The sequence below is a fragment of the Muscardinus avellanarius genome (assembly GCF_963383645.1).
Source record: "Muscardinus avellanarius genome assembly, chromosome: 18".
NCBI classification, from domain to species: domain Eukaryota; kingdom Metazoa; phylum Chordata; class Mammalia; order Rodentia; family Gliridae; genus Muscardinus; species Muscardinus avellanarius.
The window spans coordinates 44,538,428-44,558,178 of NC_137804.1; the positions used below are offsets into that span (position 1 = coordinate 44,538,428).

The window sequence follows — 19,751 nt, forward strand, 5'->3', positions numbered from 1 at the left end:
TGGTTTCTTTCTGGTGTCTCCTTTTTCCAGCCCTCTTTTTCTCTGTCCCTTGTAATTACATTTTTTTGTTTCTCTGCTGATGGTGTTTTCTGGCTATGAAAGGCACTGATTTTGTGGTAATAGAGATTGGTTGTTAGTGGGGCTCATAAGCCCCGCTTTTTTCCCGTCGCCATCTTCCCGGAATTCTCCTAATCTTCTGTTTTGATGAGGTGTGATGTGCACACACCAGGCTGCCCTCCCCAGGATGCAGGCTCTGAAACGTTCCACTCCTGTTTTGGCCTTACTAAGTACAAGGATTGGCTTCCAAGCTGCTCCAAATAGACTTTGCTGGTCAGAGTTGTGGCAGAGCTTCTGCTAACACTGACTTTTTAGCCTGTCCTAGAATCCCTGGACTCCCTGGCTCCACCACTGTGCCCACAGGAGAACTCTTCCCCTCCCGTGAGCCCATGACAAGGTGACCTCAAAACAAACAGACCTGAGCCTCTCCCCAGGAGGAAACCTGAGCCTGGGGAGGTGGGAAGAAGGACTGCCTAGGAATTAAGGGTTTCCCACCTTCCAATTGTATGCATGCCTCATTGCCACATCAATGCCTCTCCTCTAGCTCCATCCACTCCTGAAGAAACTCCAGTTTAACAACACTGCAGGGCAGCTCATATCCTTAGACAAGAAAGGAAACCACGCAATCATGTATGATGTCCAGAACATTGTGAATTTTCCTGGTGGCCTTGGGTTGCTGGTTAAAGTAGGGGAGTTTGCCTCTGGAAGTCCACTCCATGAAGGCTTGGTCATCAAAGAAGAGATCATAGAATGGCCTATTGGCTTCACACAGGTATGATGCTGTTTTCTTATTGCATAAAGTAGAGGAACATAAAGAGTGCTGACTGAGTGTGGTGGAACACATCTGTAAGCTTAGTAACTTGGGAGGCTGAGACAGGAGGATGGCAGGTTTGAGGACAGCCTTAACAAGTAGTGAGATCCTCGTCAACCAAGAAAGACTGTTTCAGAAATAAACAGCTGAGAGGTAGAATGCCACTGTGTTCGATCAATATTACTCAAACAAATAGATAATTGATAAATAAATAAGCAAACATGGTCTTGAAGGGCTTGTGGTATAGCTCAGGGGTACAGCCCTTGCCTGACATGCTCAAGACTCTGGGTTCAATCCTGATCACTGCAAAAGTAATTAAGTAAAAAGAGTACTGAGATAAGTCTGAGTATGAGCCCTTTTGCTTGGTACCAAGTTCACCAATCACTTTCTGATTTTGTATGATGAGATTTTCTCTGGACAAATTCAGAGTTAAAATCCATAGAAAGAGAAAGTTTTAAGAATTTGCTTTTTAAGGTTCTGGTACAATGATCCATGCAACAGTAATAAAACTAAACAAAGTTGCAAATAACAACAGAAATGAAAGTACAGATGCATAAAAACCAAATATATCTGTCCGTATGGCCTGAGAACCTCCCTCCTGTCTGGTGAGAATCCTTGGGATGTGTTGCTGTATATAATCACAAGTGGGTCCTGGATCAGGACATTGTTCCCCTCTGGGAGGTATTCTTTACATGGTACTTGGTACTTTGTATGCCATTTACTCCTCAAACTTTGTTATATTCAGCATATTTTCTACTACTTTCCTTTAACATGGTCCTGGGATTGAACCCAGGGGTATTCTATCACTGAACTAAATCCTAAGCCCTTTTTAAGAAAAAAATTTTGAAAACAGTATCTTGCTAAGTTGCAGAGACTGGCCTTGAACCTGCAACCTTCCTGTGTTAGCCTCCAAAGTACTGGAATTAAAGGCAAGTGCCACCATTCTCAGCTCTACTCAGGACCTTAATGCTCTAAGATGAGTTCATGTTCTCCTTTCAAAACTGGACATTTCCAGCCAATTATTTTTTTGCAGGTCTGGGGAGGGAATCCAGGGGCATTTGACCTCTGAGCTACACCCAGAACCCTATTTTTTATTCTTCCCTTGGAAACAGGGTCTCACTGAGTTGCAGAGGAGCTCACTAAGTAGCTGAGGCTGTTCACGAACCGTGATCCTCCGGCCTCAGCCTCCAAAATGCTGGGATTATAAGCTTGTGCCACCACACCCAGATCTCCAGGCAATTTTTAATACTTTTATCAGTGCTTGTAAATTATGCATCACAGTGAGGTTCAGTGTGATACAAGCGTGCATGCACACAGCCTGGTGTTTTTACTTCAGCATCTCACCACCCTCTCTCCTCCTCTATCCACATACAAGCTCCTGAAATTTGTAATAATGTCTCATCTGTTGCTATGGTATATTTGAACTGTTTCCTTCTTCTGTACTCCTCTTTGTCTTCCCATCTCCCTCTCCAAATTCTCTTCTGCTATTTTATGGCAGTTGATTTGTACAACAATCAACTTTGTACATAATTTTATTCTCAATTATACATAATTATAATTCTCAACAATTATACTAACCATTATATTCTACAGTCTCACTTGGCCTCAGAAGCCCCCAATATGTGGTGTGTCACTCGCTGAGATTTTCTGTAGGTATTAAGTAGAGATTAGGTAGATTATACATAAAGTCCCACAGTCCCCATTCAAAGACGCAACCTCAAAGTATTCTCAGGCATAGCAGTTGACAGACCCACAGAGAATCTCATAGAGAAAGGAGTTGGGTGATGAGGTTATATGAGAAGCCCGGGTGTGTGGCTGATGTCTGAACCCAATGCGATCCTGAGCCATGGTGATATGTGGTGATCGCTTGAGATGGAGAGACGGCAGCTCAGCTTAGGAGCCCAGAATCAGGTGTCCATGTAGGATCCCATGGTGACCTTTGGTGTTGAGAGATGACCTTCTCTTCCAGGTCAAAGTGCTTTCTTATTTGGAGAGAGATTCTGACACACTGTTAAAGTAGATAATAACACAGCATATTCTAACCATCACCTGGTTTCCCTCAGACTCCTCAGTCTGTGTGCAGCCAGAGCTGTGGCCCAGGATTCAGGAGAATCCTCCAAGAAGGAAGACCTGTCTGCTGCTTTACTTGTGTTCTGTGCCCAGAGGGACACATTTCCAATGAAACAGGTAACAGTTCACAGCCACCCTACAGTAATCTTCTCTGTCATAGTTACTCAGTGATAGGAGCCAAGGACATTGGCCGTGGACCACAGAGGCCTCTGTTCACCGTCCACCATCCTGTCTGTAGACGACTGCTGAGGTCACTGTCTGCCCACTTATGTCCTCTGTGGCCCAGCACAGCTCAGCCTATGAGGTCAGCTGTGGTGGACAGTCCAGTCGTCCTTTGTTAGCCTCCAGTGCTACCATAGACAGTCTCCTGAGACCTCACGGTGGTCCAGGCTAATGTCCACCCATGCAATGCAAGATGAGCCATCCTCAAGGTACCTGTGGGTGCCTTGGAAGCATGAAACCAATAGAAAGACTGGGCTCTTCATCGCCAGGAGATACACGCAGAGCAAGTGAACATGAATTGTCATGGGAGGGTTTTAGTGCACTGAACCATGTTAAACACCATGCAAGGCCTGAGGACACATTCTTTATACTGGACCCTAATTTTTGCATTATTATATGATCGTGAAAAAGCTCCAGTTAACATATGAAAGCATGAGCTGAACATGGTGATTCATGCCTGTCATCCTAGTACTTGGGAGGCTGAGACAGCAGGACTGCCACTTCATAGGAAAAATGGTCACCAAACAATGCTTTCAGTTGGAAATAAATATAAAAATATAAAACCAATCTAGTCTTAATATTTTGATTAAAATGCTCACTACTGAAAAATGTACTGAATTATAGCTGGGTGCTGTGTCAGACGCTTGAAATCCCAGTCATTCAGGGGGCTGAGGCAGGAGGATCACACATCTAGAGGCCGGCCTGGGAAATTTAGCCAGACCCTGACTCAAAATAAAAGAGTCTGGGGGTGTAGCTAAGTGGCAGAGCACCCCTCAGGACCAAACTTCTGCACAAGAAAGTTAATAATATAATGGCAATTAAATTTCATTTGAAGTTCAAAACTTGTGAATTCAAAGTGTTTTCAATATTTATATGGAAACACTGATCAGAATTGTCATGGGAAATGAAAACTTAGGATGGGAACAAGACTACTTCTGGCAGATGTGACGTTATATAATGAAACCAGTAGAAATAAGGGTACGTTAAATACAGGAGGACCTGTAAGGTGTACGACGTTGATTTCTGGGTTGAGCATGTGTAAGGAAGGCTTCCACCTGATGGATCTGGGTCAATGTTATGAGGATGGCAGACTTCCTATCATGAGAAGAAATAGGGTGATGGAGGAGACTTGGTGACGTCACTGAGCCACAGGAGGAGCCATGGAGACCTCCAGTGTCCCTGGGAGGGTGGGGTCAGCATTCTCCAGCTCAGCGATGGCACAGCCTGCTCTGTGCTTGTCTTGGACGTCACGGGCAGTCTGTCCTCAGTGACATTACAGAGGGGACCGTGGACTTTTATGTGGCAAAGAGGACAAGTCAGTAAATATAAACTGCTGATGTTTCCCCTCCAGATGCAGAGCAGTGTATCCGGTGTCTCCCGCACGAGTACCCAAACACTGAGAGGAGCCGCTGCCTCCCCAAGGTGGTGTCCTTCCTGGCTTATGAGGAGCCCCTGGGGACGGCTCTGGCCTGTGCTGCTCTGGGCTTCTCTGCGCTCACAGCTGGGGTTCTTGGGGTCTTTGTGAAGCACAGAGACTCTGCCATCGTCAAGGCCAACAACCGTGCTCTCAGCTACGTCCTGCTCGTCTCCCTCGCCTTCTGCTTCCTCTGCTCCTTGCTCTTCATTGGCCGTCCCAACATGGCCACCTGCATCCTCCAGCAGATTACCTTTGGAGTCGGGTTCACTGTGGCTGTTTCCACTGTCTTGGCCAAAACTGTCACCGTGGTTCTGGCCTTCAAGGCCACGGGTCCTGGGAGGAGGATGAGGCAGCTCCTGGTGTCAGGGGCTCCTAATTTCATCATCCCCATCTGCTCCCTGATCCAGGTGATGCTGTGTGCAATCTGGCTGGGAACCTCTCCTCCCTTCATTGACACTGATGCATACTCTGAACACGGCCACATCTTCATCGTGTGCAACAAGGGCTCAGTCACTGCCTTCTACTGTGTCCTGGGATACCTGGGCTCCCTGGCCTTGGGGAGCTTCACGGTGGCTTTCCTGGCCAGGAACCTGCCTGACACCTTCAACGAAGCCAAGTTCCTGACCTTCAGCACGCTGCTGTTCTGCAGTGTCTGGGTCACCTTCCTCCCTGTCTACCACAGCAGCAAGGGGAAGGCCATGGTGGCCGTGGAGGTCTTCTCCATCTTGGCCTCCAGTGCGGGGCTCCTGGGCTGCATCTTTGCCCCCAAGTGCTACATCATTCTCATAAGACCTGATAAGAACTCCCTGAAAGGTCTGAAGGACCAAAGTTCTAGGAGAAATAGGCTTTCTGGAGCCTTCCACCATAAATCTCCTTCCTAATTTTAAAGTTTGAAATATTTTTTAATTATTGTCTTCCTCTGGCCTCTTCCTCTTTTGATACTGAGGATTGAGCACGGGGCATTCTACCTCTGGGATACATCACCAGTCCTGTTTATTTTAAAAAGGTCTCTGTGAGTTGGATTCTGCGATTATCCGAGCTCAGCCTCCAGAAATTGGATGACAGGTGTGGCCTCCATACCTGGCTGCAGACATTCACTGGGATGGTCACTAATTCCATGAACATTATTCAGGTAGCCTTTGATTCTAACTTTAACATATTTTTTCCACTTTCTTCTTTTGCCACCTGCTAATTCAGAGACATCTTTGTATAAGAAATTATGGAATATGCATGATACCTATTCTCTCCTTACCTAAAAATTACTTAGAGAGCTGGGCATGGTGTCACACACCTGTCTTTGCAGCACCTGGGAGGCCGAGACAGGTGGGTCACAGGTTTGAGGCCAGTCTCCAGAACTTAGTGAGATGCTGTTTCCAAATAAAAACTAAAAAGAGCTTGGGTGTGAAACGTCCCTGGGCTCAAACTCTGATCCCAACAGTTTTTATTTATTTGGATTTTTAATAGTTTTGACCTTAGATTTTTACTCGTGAACACACTGTGGTACAGGTTTTCATTGAGACAATCACCTGCCGTCCACACTGGATCCCGAGTCCAGGGCCCGTGTCCCTGCTCGCTCACCTGGAGTAAGCACTCAAGGAACACGCAGTGGCCAGGATGTGGTTTAATAAGAGTATCATGCCACAGAAGCCAAGGGAGGCTTTTGCATGTCAGGAGGAGAGGGCCACTCAGGTGTGGGCAGAGAGGAGAGAGGAGGCCAGGAGAGGCTCTGGTGGCTCAGTGAGGAGCCTGTGAGGCCTCCTCCGTGCAGTCTGCACTGAGGCTCAGGTTCACTTATGGCCAGGCTTGGGGTTCTAGGAGTGGAGCTGTGGTACCCCAGGGAGCAGCCTCCTGAGATGAAAGCTCCCTCCAAGGAGGCAAGTGGATGGATGGGTCAGTGCCCACCCTCCATGTGTACACAGCAAGGGGCTGTTCCCAGATACAACCCACAAACGCCATCAGTTCTGCAGAACACTTCCTGCACATGGAATGCTACAATTTCCTGATGTGTCTACACACCACCCTTTCTCCTTAGGATGAAGTGCAGCCATGGTCACACCTCTTCTGGTCCACAAAACATGCACAATCAGCAGGACCATGATCTGGGGAGATGCTCTGGGATCCAGTCTGGGTTCTACTCTCACCAGCCAGGGAACTCAGGCAAGCAGTCAAAGTGCAATCTAGCAGTTTCCTCAAAGATGAAGTGGTGATAATATAGAAACAGCCAGGGTGGGGCCGCAGCCTGCAATCCCAGCACTGGGGAGGAGGCAGGAGGAAGAGGTTTGCGGCCAGCCTCAGCTACTTAGAGAGCCCTCCACAATTTAGTGAGATCCTTTTTCCAAATAAAAGATAAGAGAAGGCTGGTGTAGGAGTGACTCAGAGGTAGAATATCTCTGAGATCAATCTTTTGTACTAAGTATCATAATTATACACACAAATATAATAGAACTTGAGATTGAAACGAGTACTCACTAGTTAATATTTATAAGGTATTTCTGGCTTTTTATGAGAAGTGCCATTGAAGTGTTTGACTATTTATTACCAATACATTAGAATACTTTGCTATGTCAAAATGACCACTACAGACAAAGGAGCAATTCACCTGAAAATAGCTAAACCTATAGGCACCTGATTAATGCATATCAAAGTAAATAAAAAATAATAGAATTACAGGCATATGCATCAGAAAACTCTAATATGAATAAGATTAAAAGGGCCAGGCGTGGTGGTGCACGCTTTTAATCCCCGCTATTGGGAGGAGGAGACAGGAGGATCGCTTAGGTTCAATGCCAGCCTTGCTGGCTTAAGAGACCCTGTTTAAAAAAAAATGTCTGGGAGTGTAACCTGGAGGTAGAAGGGCTTCCAGGAACCCCAGTACCACAAAACCCCCCCCAAACAAACAAACAAAAAAAGATTAAAAGAAAACCCTTAACTTAAATAACACAACACCACAATTACATTGGTTCACGTAGCTACCCTGTGTCTCTATATTAGAGAATATACACTGCTTTCAAAGACTCACAAGCCTGGACAGCTTTTGGGAGTGAATAGTTTTACAGTTAGCTACTGTGTCCAGGGTGTTAAGCACCTCTCAAAGCAGATAGCCAACCCCTTTGACTTAACTGTTCAGCTGCTACTTTCTCTCTGCATATCACAGGTGAAATCTTTATTTATTTATTTTTCCTGCACTGAGTACTGTGTGTCTTTTTACACACAATCAGTGTCTTTCAATATGTCCCGAGGTTTATTCAACACTCGAAGATCAAAGCACACAGAAACTTACCGGGAAACTAAGTGAAATTAGGTTAAGTTCAAATGTTGGGTGGATACTTTGCCAAAGCCAAGTAGCACCAATGAGCATAGAATAATACAGGTCATGGAAGCAAAACTAACCATTTAGGTAAAATAAATGTGCTATACAATATGCAAATTTTATACATTCAGGGCATTTTAAGTAGAAAATAATATGATACAAACAAACAGGGAGTGGGGAAATACTGAACCAAGTCTTGGTGTGGAAGAGGAGATTTAGGAGTTGATAGAGTGGGTTGGAGTCACACTGATCATCAGGCAGAGAGAAGGGCAGGACCACAGTGGTCGCTGGATGTTAGTGGCGCACAGGGGCGGGCTGCTGTGGTGTGAGCAAAGCGCCCCACACTGCTCATAGGAAGGCAGGTCTCTTCCTAGTACTTCATGGGCACTGCATAGCGTCTTGGCAGCTCCTCCAACACAAGACTCCTGTCAGTAGTCTCAAACGTATTGATGATGTGCGTCCATCAGAGGAGAGGAGACAGCTTCTGACCCAGGGGTCTTTATCAACTGCAGCACAGATGTGCTGGTCTGAGCCCTAGACTGACCATCCACACAAGTTTCTGAAGTTATATGTTGGCAGACATAAACAAATTGTTGATGAATTTCTCTAGTTGTTTGAGCTCTTTGCTGGCATGTTGTAAACAAGTTGTTTATGAGTTTCTGAACAGGTTTTATAACCCATATTGTATACACCTTTGGCTGGTATTAAAAATTGCTCTGGTATTAATTTCCAAAAAGTGTAAATGGCAGGCAGAGTCTGGATGCTGCGCAGGCACTCAGGCAGGGAGAGGTGGCAGCTTGTCCTGGTACACTGTGGAGCACCTCTTCCCTCTGCTCTGTCCTAATGATACCTGTTACAGATGGAAGGAATATGGTTTTTTTTTGGGGGGAACTGTTCCTGGGGACTCCTGTTAGGGTCCCTGGACACACTTTCCCTCAAACTACCACAAAACCATAAACGACCAAAAACAGAAAAAAACTTGCGGGTTCTTGTCCTGAGCTAAGGATAAATATACATAACTTGGACAGTTGATGAAGATTTAATAAATGTATTAAAAAGACAGAAATACAGAAGGTTATTACAGCCCCATGCCAGAGTGGCATGGAGGGGTGACTCAGCTGAATATGCCAAAGGAATAACACGTGGACTAGACCTTTTTTATACCTATGACCTCCACCTTGTTCATGTAATCTTGACTTAGTAAAGTCTCTGTAAGGTACCTCCCCCAGCCAGGTGTGGCAAGGTGTCTCCTTTCATGAAAGGGCAAGGTCAAACCCTGCTCCATCCTCCCTAGATTATCGTGTAGATCTATTTGTCTTTGGAAAGAGGAACCCCTAGCTCTCCTCTATTGACTTAATTACTTTTAGCTAGGTTAATTTACATTGGAATAGCTGCTTGCTTTTAGGCAGAAATCAAGTCCTTTCTTTACCCATGTCTGCTGCCATTTTGACACAACTATTTTTGAAATATATTAAAGTCAGAGCTTTCCCAAAATTTCCTAGGCTGTTGCCAACACGGGTACAATACCCATTGCAAGAGAGTAGATGCAATTAAGGCCCTTAGTCTTAAAAATGCAAAGAAGAGATCAGTGCCTGTATACCTCCTCTTCTTTGTGACCTGGCCTTTACCTCAAAGCACCCATAGTTGATGGGCAACTGGTACTGCAGAGATTAAAAAAAAATAGAGGGACCATTAACCTTTGCACTTAGTAGGTGCACTGGTCACAGACAAGAAGGCAACACCTGCCTAGGGAATAAGGTACTATACATAGCCTTGATAACACTGATAAGAACAACAAAATTAAACAAACAAACAAACAAACAAAACAACCCCCAAACCAAAAACCCTGTATTCAATTGATGAGAACAGAGAGGTGGGCAGAGTTCCATTTTTGGGTCTCCAGCATGTCTGCCAGGCTCACTGTTTTTTTTCTCTCACCTTTCTCTTCCCTATTGACTTTGTAATAAAAATGTGTTGCAGCTGCACTGAGCTGTCCATTAGTTTTAATTTCCCAATTCAATTTATCTACTTGAGTCGAGGAAAAGAGCCCACAGTGCCCTTACAACCCTAACACCTTCCTGTGTTTGCTCAGAGCCATGCATGTTGTGATACAGGTGGTTATATATCTACTAGGCAGGGCTTTAAAGAGCCACAGAAGGCAGAGCCCACCACGAGGGGACAAGGAGAGACTCTCCCAGGAAACCAGCAGCCCCCAGCCCACCGACCTGAGTCCACGCAGTCAGCATAGTATTCCTTTTGCTTTTGATATTTGAGACCACACAAGCATGAGGACTTAGTGCCAGATTTATCAGGGAGACCAGGTCAGGGTAAAACACTGGAGCTCCACTGGAGAAGGAGGACATGCAGGGACAACTACATTCTGTTCTTCCCTGGAATGTTCCAGATCTCACAGCCTTTCTTCAGGGTAGTGTTGAGGTCATGTGTTTGATGCCCACCTGTGCCCTTGTAAAGGAGACACTGGAGTGTTAGGAATTAGGATTTTACTGCTGTCTCTTCAGTTCATTTTGAGTTATATGATAAAAGTTAATGGTTCACTGTGGAAACCCAATATTCAGTTTGGAGGTGTGTGTTGATCAAAGGTACAGATTTTCAGTTAAAAATTCATCCAAAATTTCATTTAGATAAGGAGGAATGAGTCCAAGAGATGGGTTGTATATCCCAGGCACTACAGTTAAAAACAATGTAGCAACCTGGGCACAGTGGTGCATGCCTGTTACCTAGGTTCTTGGGAGGCTGAGATCACAGGATCACTGGTTTGGGGATAACCTCAGCACCTTAGCCAGGCTTTCAGCTACTTACTGAAACTCAAAATAAAGAAATAATGCCTGGCGTGGTGGTGCACACTTGTAATTCCAACATTTGGAAGGCTGAGACAGGAGGATCGCGGTTTAAGGATAGCCTCAGCTGAGGCCCTGTTTCAAAATAAAGAGTAAAAAACAGGACTGGGGGCTTAGCTCAGAGGTAGAATGCCTCTGGTTACAATCCCCACAAATGCAATAAAATAAAATAATAAAATAATATAAAATAAAAGGTTGGGAATGTAAATCAGAGGCAGAATACACACAGAGTACCATGAAAATATTTCCCCACAAAACCCCCAAACAAAACCAATACTCCAAGAGCTATACATACGTGTGTTGTATCACACTGACCCTCACTATGCTGTATAATAGCAAGTATACCTCATGAAGAGCACTAATAAAAGCATTCAAATTAAAAGCAATCTATCACCTTGAAAAGTACCAAGAGAACAGACCTCAAGTGTTCTCACTGTAGAAAGAGAAAGGTATGCGAGGTCTCCAGCAATTCCACAATATATACCTGTATCAAAATATCTCAAAACACCATAAATATATGCACTGTATGGCTATTAATTTTTTAAAAAAAATTAAAAATAGGAAAACTGTGTAGAGAAGGTTTTTTAGGAAGAGTGGTGGAAAAGGGGATGTGAGCACTAGAGGACTATGGGGTAAAGCACTGAGTTGTCTTAGTCAGGGCTTGTAAACCCAATGGTGAGCACTTGTTCCATTACCCAGTGGGCAGAGGTGTAGTTTCAGGCTGAGGAAAGAGGTTTCCCTCTGCCAAGGGTTGGGGTGGGGTGGCCGACAGGTCTTCTTGGGAGCACAGAGTCCTTTTCTTTTGGCGGTACTGGGGATGGAACCCAGGGGCATTCTGCCTCCAAGCTCTAATCCCAGCCCTATTAAGTTTTTATTCTTTATTTTGAAACAGAGTCACACTGAGTTGCAAAGGGCTTCATGAAGTAGCTGAGCCGCCCAATAGCCGCGATCCTCCTGTCTCAGCTTCCCAAATGCTGGGATTCCAAGTGTGCTCCACCACGCCCTGTTCACAGCCTCCTTCTGAGGAAACCACAAAGTCCACTTCTTCCAGGAGGATCCTGCCACCCTGGGAGCGACCTGGGCACAGGGTCAATGCGCCTTCCCTGAGCACCAAAGGAGACTTCCCCGCTGACCTCAGTCCCCATGTTCTTGACCAAGCTTCCAAGTGATGGCATTTTGAGACTAGGCATTTTGTTGACTCCTACTCTACCTCCTTTTGGTATTTTGAGTTTTTTGTTATACTTTTATTGGTGTGTAATTATACATCACAGTGACATTCAAAGTGATCCCTACATTCCTGCACACGTCCCTGGGTATGCTCCCTCCTTACACACCCGCCCAGTCCCTTCCTGCTCCATACATGTCAGAGAGGCTGGTGGTGAATCCTCCTTCAAGAAACAGAGCAGGATGTTGTCTGTGTCCTTCTTCTGTCCTCCTCTTGCCTTTCCCCTCTCCTTCTCCAATCCCTTCCTCTGCTCTCCTGGCCTCTCTCCTCATTCAGCTCAAGTCCTGTTTCTCTCTGGAGCCCATGTAAGATAGGAGACCTAGGACCTTTGTCTTTATTACATGGGCCAGTCTCACTTAGCATACTGTACTCTGTTGCCGGCGGGCTCAGTCCTGTGGGGGGCAAGTCCACTCGCGGTCGGGAGCCTCAGAAAGATGGGGCAAAAGGCAGGTGAAGTTCTGCAGAATCTTATCTGCAGCGGTTCTTTCCCCTCTATGAATTCCTTAAGTTTTTAGGTACGACGCTTTGGAAAAGAACCTGAGGTGGACAAAGGCTTCTTGAGCCAATGACACTTTATTATGAAAAACCCAAAAATTTATACCCTTCCCCAGTAAAGTTAAGAGAAAAAGGGGGGTATCTTTCAGCTGCCTGTTGGCCTTTGAAAAAGACCAACTCCTGTTTCTCTCCAAGGTTTTGCAGATAAGCAGTTGCAGGTGGCAGTCTCCCAGAACAAACAGGCATAGTTAAAGCTTGGGAACTTCTCGGGGAATCTTCTTTAAATTTTCCTGGAACTTTCCATCTTTTGGGCTCAGTTCATATAGCAAGTGTGGGGAGATGTGGTGATTCAGGTGGATGTGATGGAGTTTCTTCAGGTGTTGGCATCTTATCTTCTAAATCTGAAAGCTTAAGCATACTTACAACACAGTTTGGCAGACAAAATACCACAAACAACACCACAAGGTTCTTAGTTCTAATTGTCAGATGTATTTCCTTAACTGCTGAGCACTCTTCTTTAAACAACAAGCCTATTAAAAGAATCCACTTCCCTGTCACAAACCCTCTGCAACCTGCTTCTAACTTTCTAATTCCTTTCTTTCCCAGTTGGGACTTTCTTATGATAAGCTCTTCTTCATGCAAAAATGCTTTTCTTACTCTTACGGTATTTCTTTTCCTTCATACATATATATTTAGAACGTCTGTCCTTTATTTTGTCATATTCATTTCTAACTATGCGGCCAGTTTTTTTTTTCTATCTCTAGGAATGCTCACAATGAGGTAAAAGTTAACAGTCTTTTTCTTTGGGTCTATTGTATTTGGGCAGCTAAGTTGTTTCTTTAAGGTTACACACACACAAGGTTTCTCTCTGTCTCTAGGCAGGATTTCAAGGGTAAATAATTATTTTTGAACTGAGCTACTTTGCAAGAGTTAATAGATAGTGATGAAGGTAGGAGGCCATAATGATTGCTGCAGCTGAGGTGCTTATCACAGTATCTGAATTCTGGCCAGTTTCTCATTATTGTTGAGCAGAGCCAAGGATGTTTAAACAAATTATTAGAAAGTTTTATTTCCACGGACTCGATTTTTTTTATAGTCCTAATTTCACATCACTGGAGCAATTCGTGTAGAAAGTTAAAAGGAATAATAGTGAAGGGTATCTAAAAGTGGGGGGTACTTTGGCCAGAGACGATACCTCCTTCTCGGGGCGTTTTTGCCGATTTAACTATGTGGAGTGGGGTCTCAACACATAGATGCCGAGGCAGCAGGATGTCTTGGCAGTACTCTATCTAGTTCCATCCATCATCTGCAAATGACATGACTATTCATCTTTATGGCTGAGTCAAATTCCACTGTGTGCCTATACCACATTATATTTATTCATTCATTTGTCGATGAACGCCTAGGTAGTTGTGAATGGTGCTGGATAATCATGGGTGTGCAGGACTCACTGTAGGATTCTAACTTCAGTTGTTTTCAACACCAACTCCTGCTCACCCTGTCCTGTCCCTCAGGGCAGTGGACTGACAACAAGTCTAAACTTCTGGGTTCTCAGCAACTCAGGGCTGCTGTGGTCCTGAGCCTCGATGGACCATGATGACATCCTGGTGGGCGTGGAGAAACCCAGGCACAAACATGTTTTCGCAAAGTGTTTCCATCAGGATGGAGGTGACAGGTGCAGAGCCCCGGGCAGTGGGTCCCTGAGCTCCTGGATGGGACAGCAGCAGAGCCATGAAATGAACGGGCGCCGGAGCTGCTGTGACCACAGCCAGACGGTTCAGGTCTCAGCTCCGTGACTCCATTGGTGCCCCCTTTCCTTCTCCCTTTGTCTGTGCTGGGAAGCCCGTCTGCACACTCTGCACAAGTCCAGGACATCTGGCAACAGGGGCAGGTCATTGTGCCTGCACAGAGGACACCTGGATCCTGCTCCTCAACTTCACAGCTCAGCCTGAATGCCAGACTGTTTCTGTTTTGGGTGGAGCCTGTGATGTTCTTCTCTCTGTGTCTGTTCTTCCTGCTCCTGCATTCCTTGCACACATCCTGGGATGAAGATTATGTTTCCTGTGTCAAAGACCTGAAGCCGAATATCCAGAAAGAAGGAGATTTGGTGCTGGGAGCCTTTTTCCTCCTTTACTGCACAAAAATGGAGTCACCTGCGATCCAGCAATCTTTTTTAGTGGAATCAGAGCGTATGCCTGCTTCAATGTAAGTTTCACTCTTTACCCATAAGTTAGGGGTGGCTGAGGCTGTGATTTTCTATCTGTTTAATCTCTATGCTTGGGCACTGAGTATGGCCCCAGGAATATTCTGCCTCTAAGATACATCCTCAGTCTTTTTTATTTTGTTTTGTTTGTATATTTTGTTGTATGGGGGAATGAAACCCAAGGACTATCTACCCCTGAGCTATAATTCAAGACCTATTTTCTTCATTTATTTGGAAACAGGGCTGCACTAATTTGCAGAGGACCTCACTAAGTAGCTGAGGCTGGCTGTGAACCTGTGATTCTCCTGTTTGCCTCCAAAGTACTGGGGTTACATGTGTGTACCACCATGCCAAGCTAAATTTTTTTCTTATTGTACGTGGTTCTAGAGACAAACCAATCTACTCCTGAGCCACACCCCCCCCAGTCTTTTTGAAACAGGGTCTCCCTGTTTTGTTGATGGTCTTGCTTAGTTTCTGAGGCCTCGAGCCTGCAATCACCCTGTCTCTACCTCTCAAGTGTCTAATCCTCTTTGAGCCTGCACAGCAATGAGAGCAATGCAGAGCAATATATTCCCAGGTTCTCTCTCACCCTCGTGAATCTACAACCATGTGGTTGTTCTCAGCTCCACAGGTACTGAGGAGAGTAGGGGACACATTTTCCTACTCCACCAGCCTGATGTACGTGGTCCAGCAGTGTGGGATTTGGAATGAATGTGTCTGGTGGGACCTGCCTCACCTGGGGGCAGAAGCCCCTCTTGGGGACACACAGGCGTCTGAGCCTCTGTGACCCTGCTCATGGTGTCAGACCCTCGAAGCCCTTAGGAAGCCCTTTGGTTTTCCTTGACCACTGCCATGGTCTTGCCAGTCGGTCTGGTACAGCGTTTCCATAGATCACGTCCAGCCTTAAGAAGTAATGGTGCCCTGCACATTCTACAGAAAGTACATTGGCCCTGGACTCCATTAACAGTGTCTGCGTGGGTCTCTAATGACTGATTTACCAAACTGACACACACAGATTGTCAGTATAGGGCTGAACCAGGGAGTGCTTCTCCAATTAGCTAAATCCCAGACACTCTTTGTATGTATGTATGTATGTATGCATGTATGTACGTACGTATGTATGTCTGTATGTATGCATTACAGTACCAGGTTGGATTGCAACCCAGGGTTATTTTACCTCCCAGATAAACGCCTAACTCTAGTTTTTCTTTTTTTAACAGGGTCTCGCTGAGTTGCAAGGGCCTCACTCAGTCGCTGAGGCTGTTCCCAAACCACGATCCTCCATTCTCAGGCCTCCCAAATGCTGGGATTACAAGTGTGTACCACCATGCCTGGCTTGCTACTACTTGTTTGGTAAAACAAAACAAAACAAAAACCAAAAATAAAAACATTCTCAGCAATTTAGAAAAACTCTTTTTGAAAAAATAAAATGAAATAAAAAAAGCTGAGATTCTGCTCCAAGGAGAATGCTCCTGGGCTTGATCTCCAGTGCCCCAGAAAAAATAAAAATGTTGGGGTGTAGTTCAGAGGTAGGTTGCTTCTTGGTTCAATTAAAACAGACATACACACAAACACATACACACACACACACAAAAGTTTTTTAGGTATTCTTTCAGAAACATAAACCTTTGAAATGTAGGTCTAAAATCCAAGACTTCACCTTTGGTAAATTTAGGTACAAAAGTACCTGAGAAGGGACAAGGAGAGAGGAGGAAGGATAAAGGGGCATTCTCTACAGAGAAAGAAAGTCTAGGAACACAAAGTGAAGATGCTGACACCTACAAAAATTAATTAGAGGTCCTGAATCATGTGTTCACATTTGAAGAAAAACACAATGGCTGCCAGCTCTCATAAGTGTTGTGGACTAGAGTAGTAACGACTCCGTACAACATGAGCTGCTCAGAATCCCTCTGGGACACCTGAGAAAGGGGAAACTGCTCTCAAAGCTTTGGTCAGCAGGTAGGGCAGAGGCTGGCTAAGGATTCCTGAACACAGGGAGAACCAGCACTGCTGTGTCTTGGTTCTGCTCTAAGGAAAAGGACAGCTTTGTCTGAGCTGGCCTCTTGGCTCCTGGCTGTGATGTCAGCACTTGGAAGATAAGAGAGGAGAACAGAGGTTCAAATCAGGTCTCGGGAATTTTGTGAAACTTTTGGTACCCTAGTGAAACCCAGTTTCAAGGTAAACAAGTATGTGAGGATGCTGTGGCTCAGTGGTAGAAAGCCTGGGTTCTACCCTGGGCTCGATCCCCAGTGTCATAAAACAAGACGGTTTATGAAGAAGGATGTAGCCACCTTCACTCATTTCCCTAAGAACTTCCTGCTCCTGTTGTAACCATGAATGCACCTCAAATTTATAGAAACTTTAGTTAAGTGGTCCAGTTGACAGCGATAGCATCCAGCGCATCTCTACCTCAGCCCACTCCAAATGTCCCACAAGTCTCTCAGTGTTTAGAACACAGTTTGCTTCCCAAGAGGCCAAGAGCCATTCCAAGGTCAACAGGGCCCTAGGAACCTTACACAGGGTCCACAGTCCAGGGCACCTCTGAAGAGCGTCTTGGATCTAGCCTGTCTGGTTCTGATGCTGGCTCAGGACTCAGCCCTGAGCCTCCTGACCTCATCTTCTCCTCTGTTCAGATGGTTTTGGAAGAACTACCAACATGTCCTGGCCTTTTACTTCACCATCAAGGAGATCAACAGGGACCCCCACCTGCTCCCTAATCTGACCTTGGGGTTTCAGCTCTACAATGTCTTCCCCGGTGAACAAAGGACCCTGGAGGACACTCTGATGTGGCTGTCAGGAGGTGACGAGGTTCTCCCTAACTACCAGTGCAAGAATCAGCACAGACCTGTTGCTGCCATCGCAGGGACCTCACCAACATTTTCGGTTGAGATCGGAGCTCTATTGGAGCTCTACAAAACCCCTCAGGTAAGTCGGCCAAGCATTCTGTAGAGGATGTTTAGATTTCCCCTAGTGCTGGACCCTATGTGTGATTAAGCAAAGTGGAATTTGAGTGTCTATTAATCATGGGGGTTCAGGTGATCAGGTCTCAGTGAATTCCCAAACTCTTGAGAATCTCAGCAGTGTGAGGAGAAAGATGGAGAAGGAGCTCTGGAGATTTAGCATCTAACTAAGCTGGACGTGGAGCTCTCCTGTAATCCCAGTATTTGGGAAGCTGAGGGAGCGGGATCACAGTCAGAGTTGGAATGCCTCTGAGCTCAATCCTCAAGGCAAAAATAAAAAAACAAAAAGAGTACTAACCATCATATTCATCTCCCGCTCACTGGAACACTGATTCCTGATGGCTCACAGCTGTGGGGCGCCTAGGAGAGGTCCAAGCATAGAGACTGCCCACAGGACACGACCACCTCAGAGGTCTCCAGGCACCAGTGAATGTCAGGTGTAAGGAGAGCATCCCCTGGGCTTCTGGCTGGCATCTGGGGCAACAATAAAGTCCACTGTGCTGTGGAGGCTCAGAGACACCCATCCTGGGGCTTACCCACAGACTCAGCCCAGCCTGCCTCGCTCACGTCCATCCAAGCAGATCTCTTGAGAGCCCACCTATTGACACCCTCCCTAAATCATATGATTTTGAATTCACTGTTAGAGCACCCAGCCAGCTAGAGTAGTGGGATATGGCTGGATGAGGGGCTCCTGTGGTGTGGTCTTGGAAACTGTATCTGTCCCTAGCCCTCCCTGTCACACTCGCTGCTTTCCCCCGCCACGAGCTGTGAGCTCTGTCCCTCTGCCATGTTTTGTCACCAAAGTCTCTGCCTTGGAAACATTTGAACATAGATAGAGGAATGGAAACCCCAGAATTTCTAAATCCATGAGCCCAATAATCCTTTCCTCATCTCAGCTGTGCTTCTCAGGTACTTTGCTCAGAAAGATGACAGAGCTGAGGAATCAGGCCTCCCCATGCCACTGCTTCTTTGCAGGAAGATCTGGAAACACTTCTAACGATCAGGATGGTGTCACGGCCAAACACAGGCAGTAGCGTAGCAGCATTGTGTTTAGGGAGAAATAAGTTTTAGAGAATCAGAGGGGGTAAATGGAAGTAATCCTCTAGATGACCTCAGTCCCTGTGTTCATAACTGAAGTCCAGACTACCAGGAGGTCAGTGTAGTAAGAAGACACTTCATCATCAGTGTGCGCAGGCAGCATGGATCACTGGTGCTGGCTCTGCTCCACAGGAGTGAAATACAACCTGCTACCTGCACCCTGCACCACGTCAGACCTCCTTATTCCCAGGCAGGAGGTGGAAGCAGTTGTCAATCTCACCTTTCCATTTTCTTTTTCTTTCTTGTTTTGGTGGTACTGGGGTTCCTGGAAGCCCTTCTACCTCCGGGCTACACTCCAAGACCTATTTTTTTATATTTTTTTAAATTTGGAAACAGGGTTTCTTAAGCCAGCAAGGCTGGCTCCGAACCAGCGTGATCCTCCTGTCTCTGCCTCCCAAGCGCGGGGATTACAAGCGTGCACCACCATGCCCAGCTCACCTTTCCATTTTCTTGCCTTTTTAATTTTGGCACTGGGCATCGAAACTAGGGGCATTCTCTCTCTAAGTTACACCCCCAGATGTATTTTATTTTTATTTTGAACAGAGCCTAAGTTGCCAAGGATGGCCTGGAACCTGCGATCCTCCTTTCTCAGTCACAAAGTACTGGGATACAGATGTGTGCCAGCATGCCTGGTACACTTTACTTTCTAAAGGTAAAGACACTTAGAAAAAGTGTTCTGCATGCTCACAAGGGGAGAACAGGGAAATCGGTATAGGAGATTACCACTCAGAAGGATTTTATTCAGTTCCAAGTCGTCTGTCTGTGTCTCTGTGTCTCTGTCTCTCTCTCTGTCTCTCTGTCTCTGTTTCTCTCTTCTCTATCTGTATCTCTCTCAAACCTGTGGAACTCTATTTCAAGGCAAAGTACCTGCATTTTTTAAATTTTAATTTTTCTTCTTTTATGGTACTGTGGATGGAATGCAGGGGCACTCTATCTCTAGCTACACCCCATCCCTGTTTTTATTCCTTATTTTGATACAGGGTCTCACTGAGTTGCAAAGGGCCTCACTTCGTATCTGAGGCTGA

At 45.7% G+C, this 19,751-nt stretch overlaps 1 protein-coding gene across 1 annotated transcript in view; it reads left to right on the top strand.

Moving 5' to 3' along the window:
• The window catches only part of LOC308276644 (vomeronasal type-2 receptor 116-like), a gene marked incomplete at both ends in the record, with an annotated part of 32,010 nt that extends 13,348 nt beyond the window's left edge, over positions 1-18,662 (top strand). The window contains 7 exons of the mRNA XM_080715468.1: positions 602-829; positions 3,177-3,252; positions 4,512-5,390; positions 15,292-15,451; positions 17,302-17,593; positions 18,525-18,537; positions 18,604-18,662. Of these exons, the coding sequence (XP_080571594.1) occupies positions 602-829; positions 3,177-3,252; positions 4,512-5,390; positions 15,292-15,451; positions 17,302-17,593; positions 18,525-18,537; positions 18,604-18,662 (1,707 nt within the window). The remainder of the gene's footprint in view (positions 1-601; positions 830-3,176; positions 3,253-4,511; positions 5,391-15,291; positions 15,452-17,301; positions 17,594-18,524; positions 18,538-18,603) is intronic.
• Positions 18,663-19,751: the final 1,089 nt, after the last annotated feature.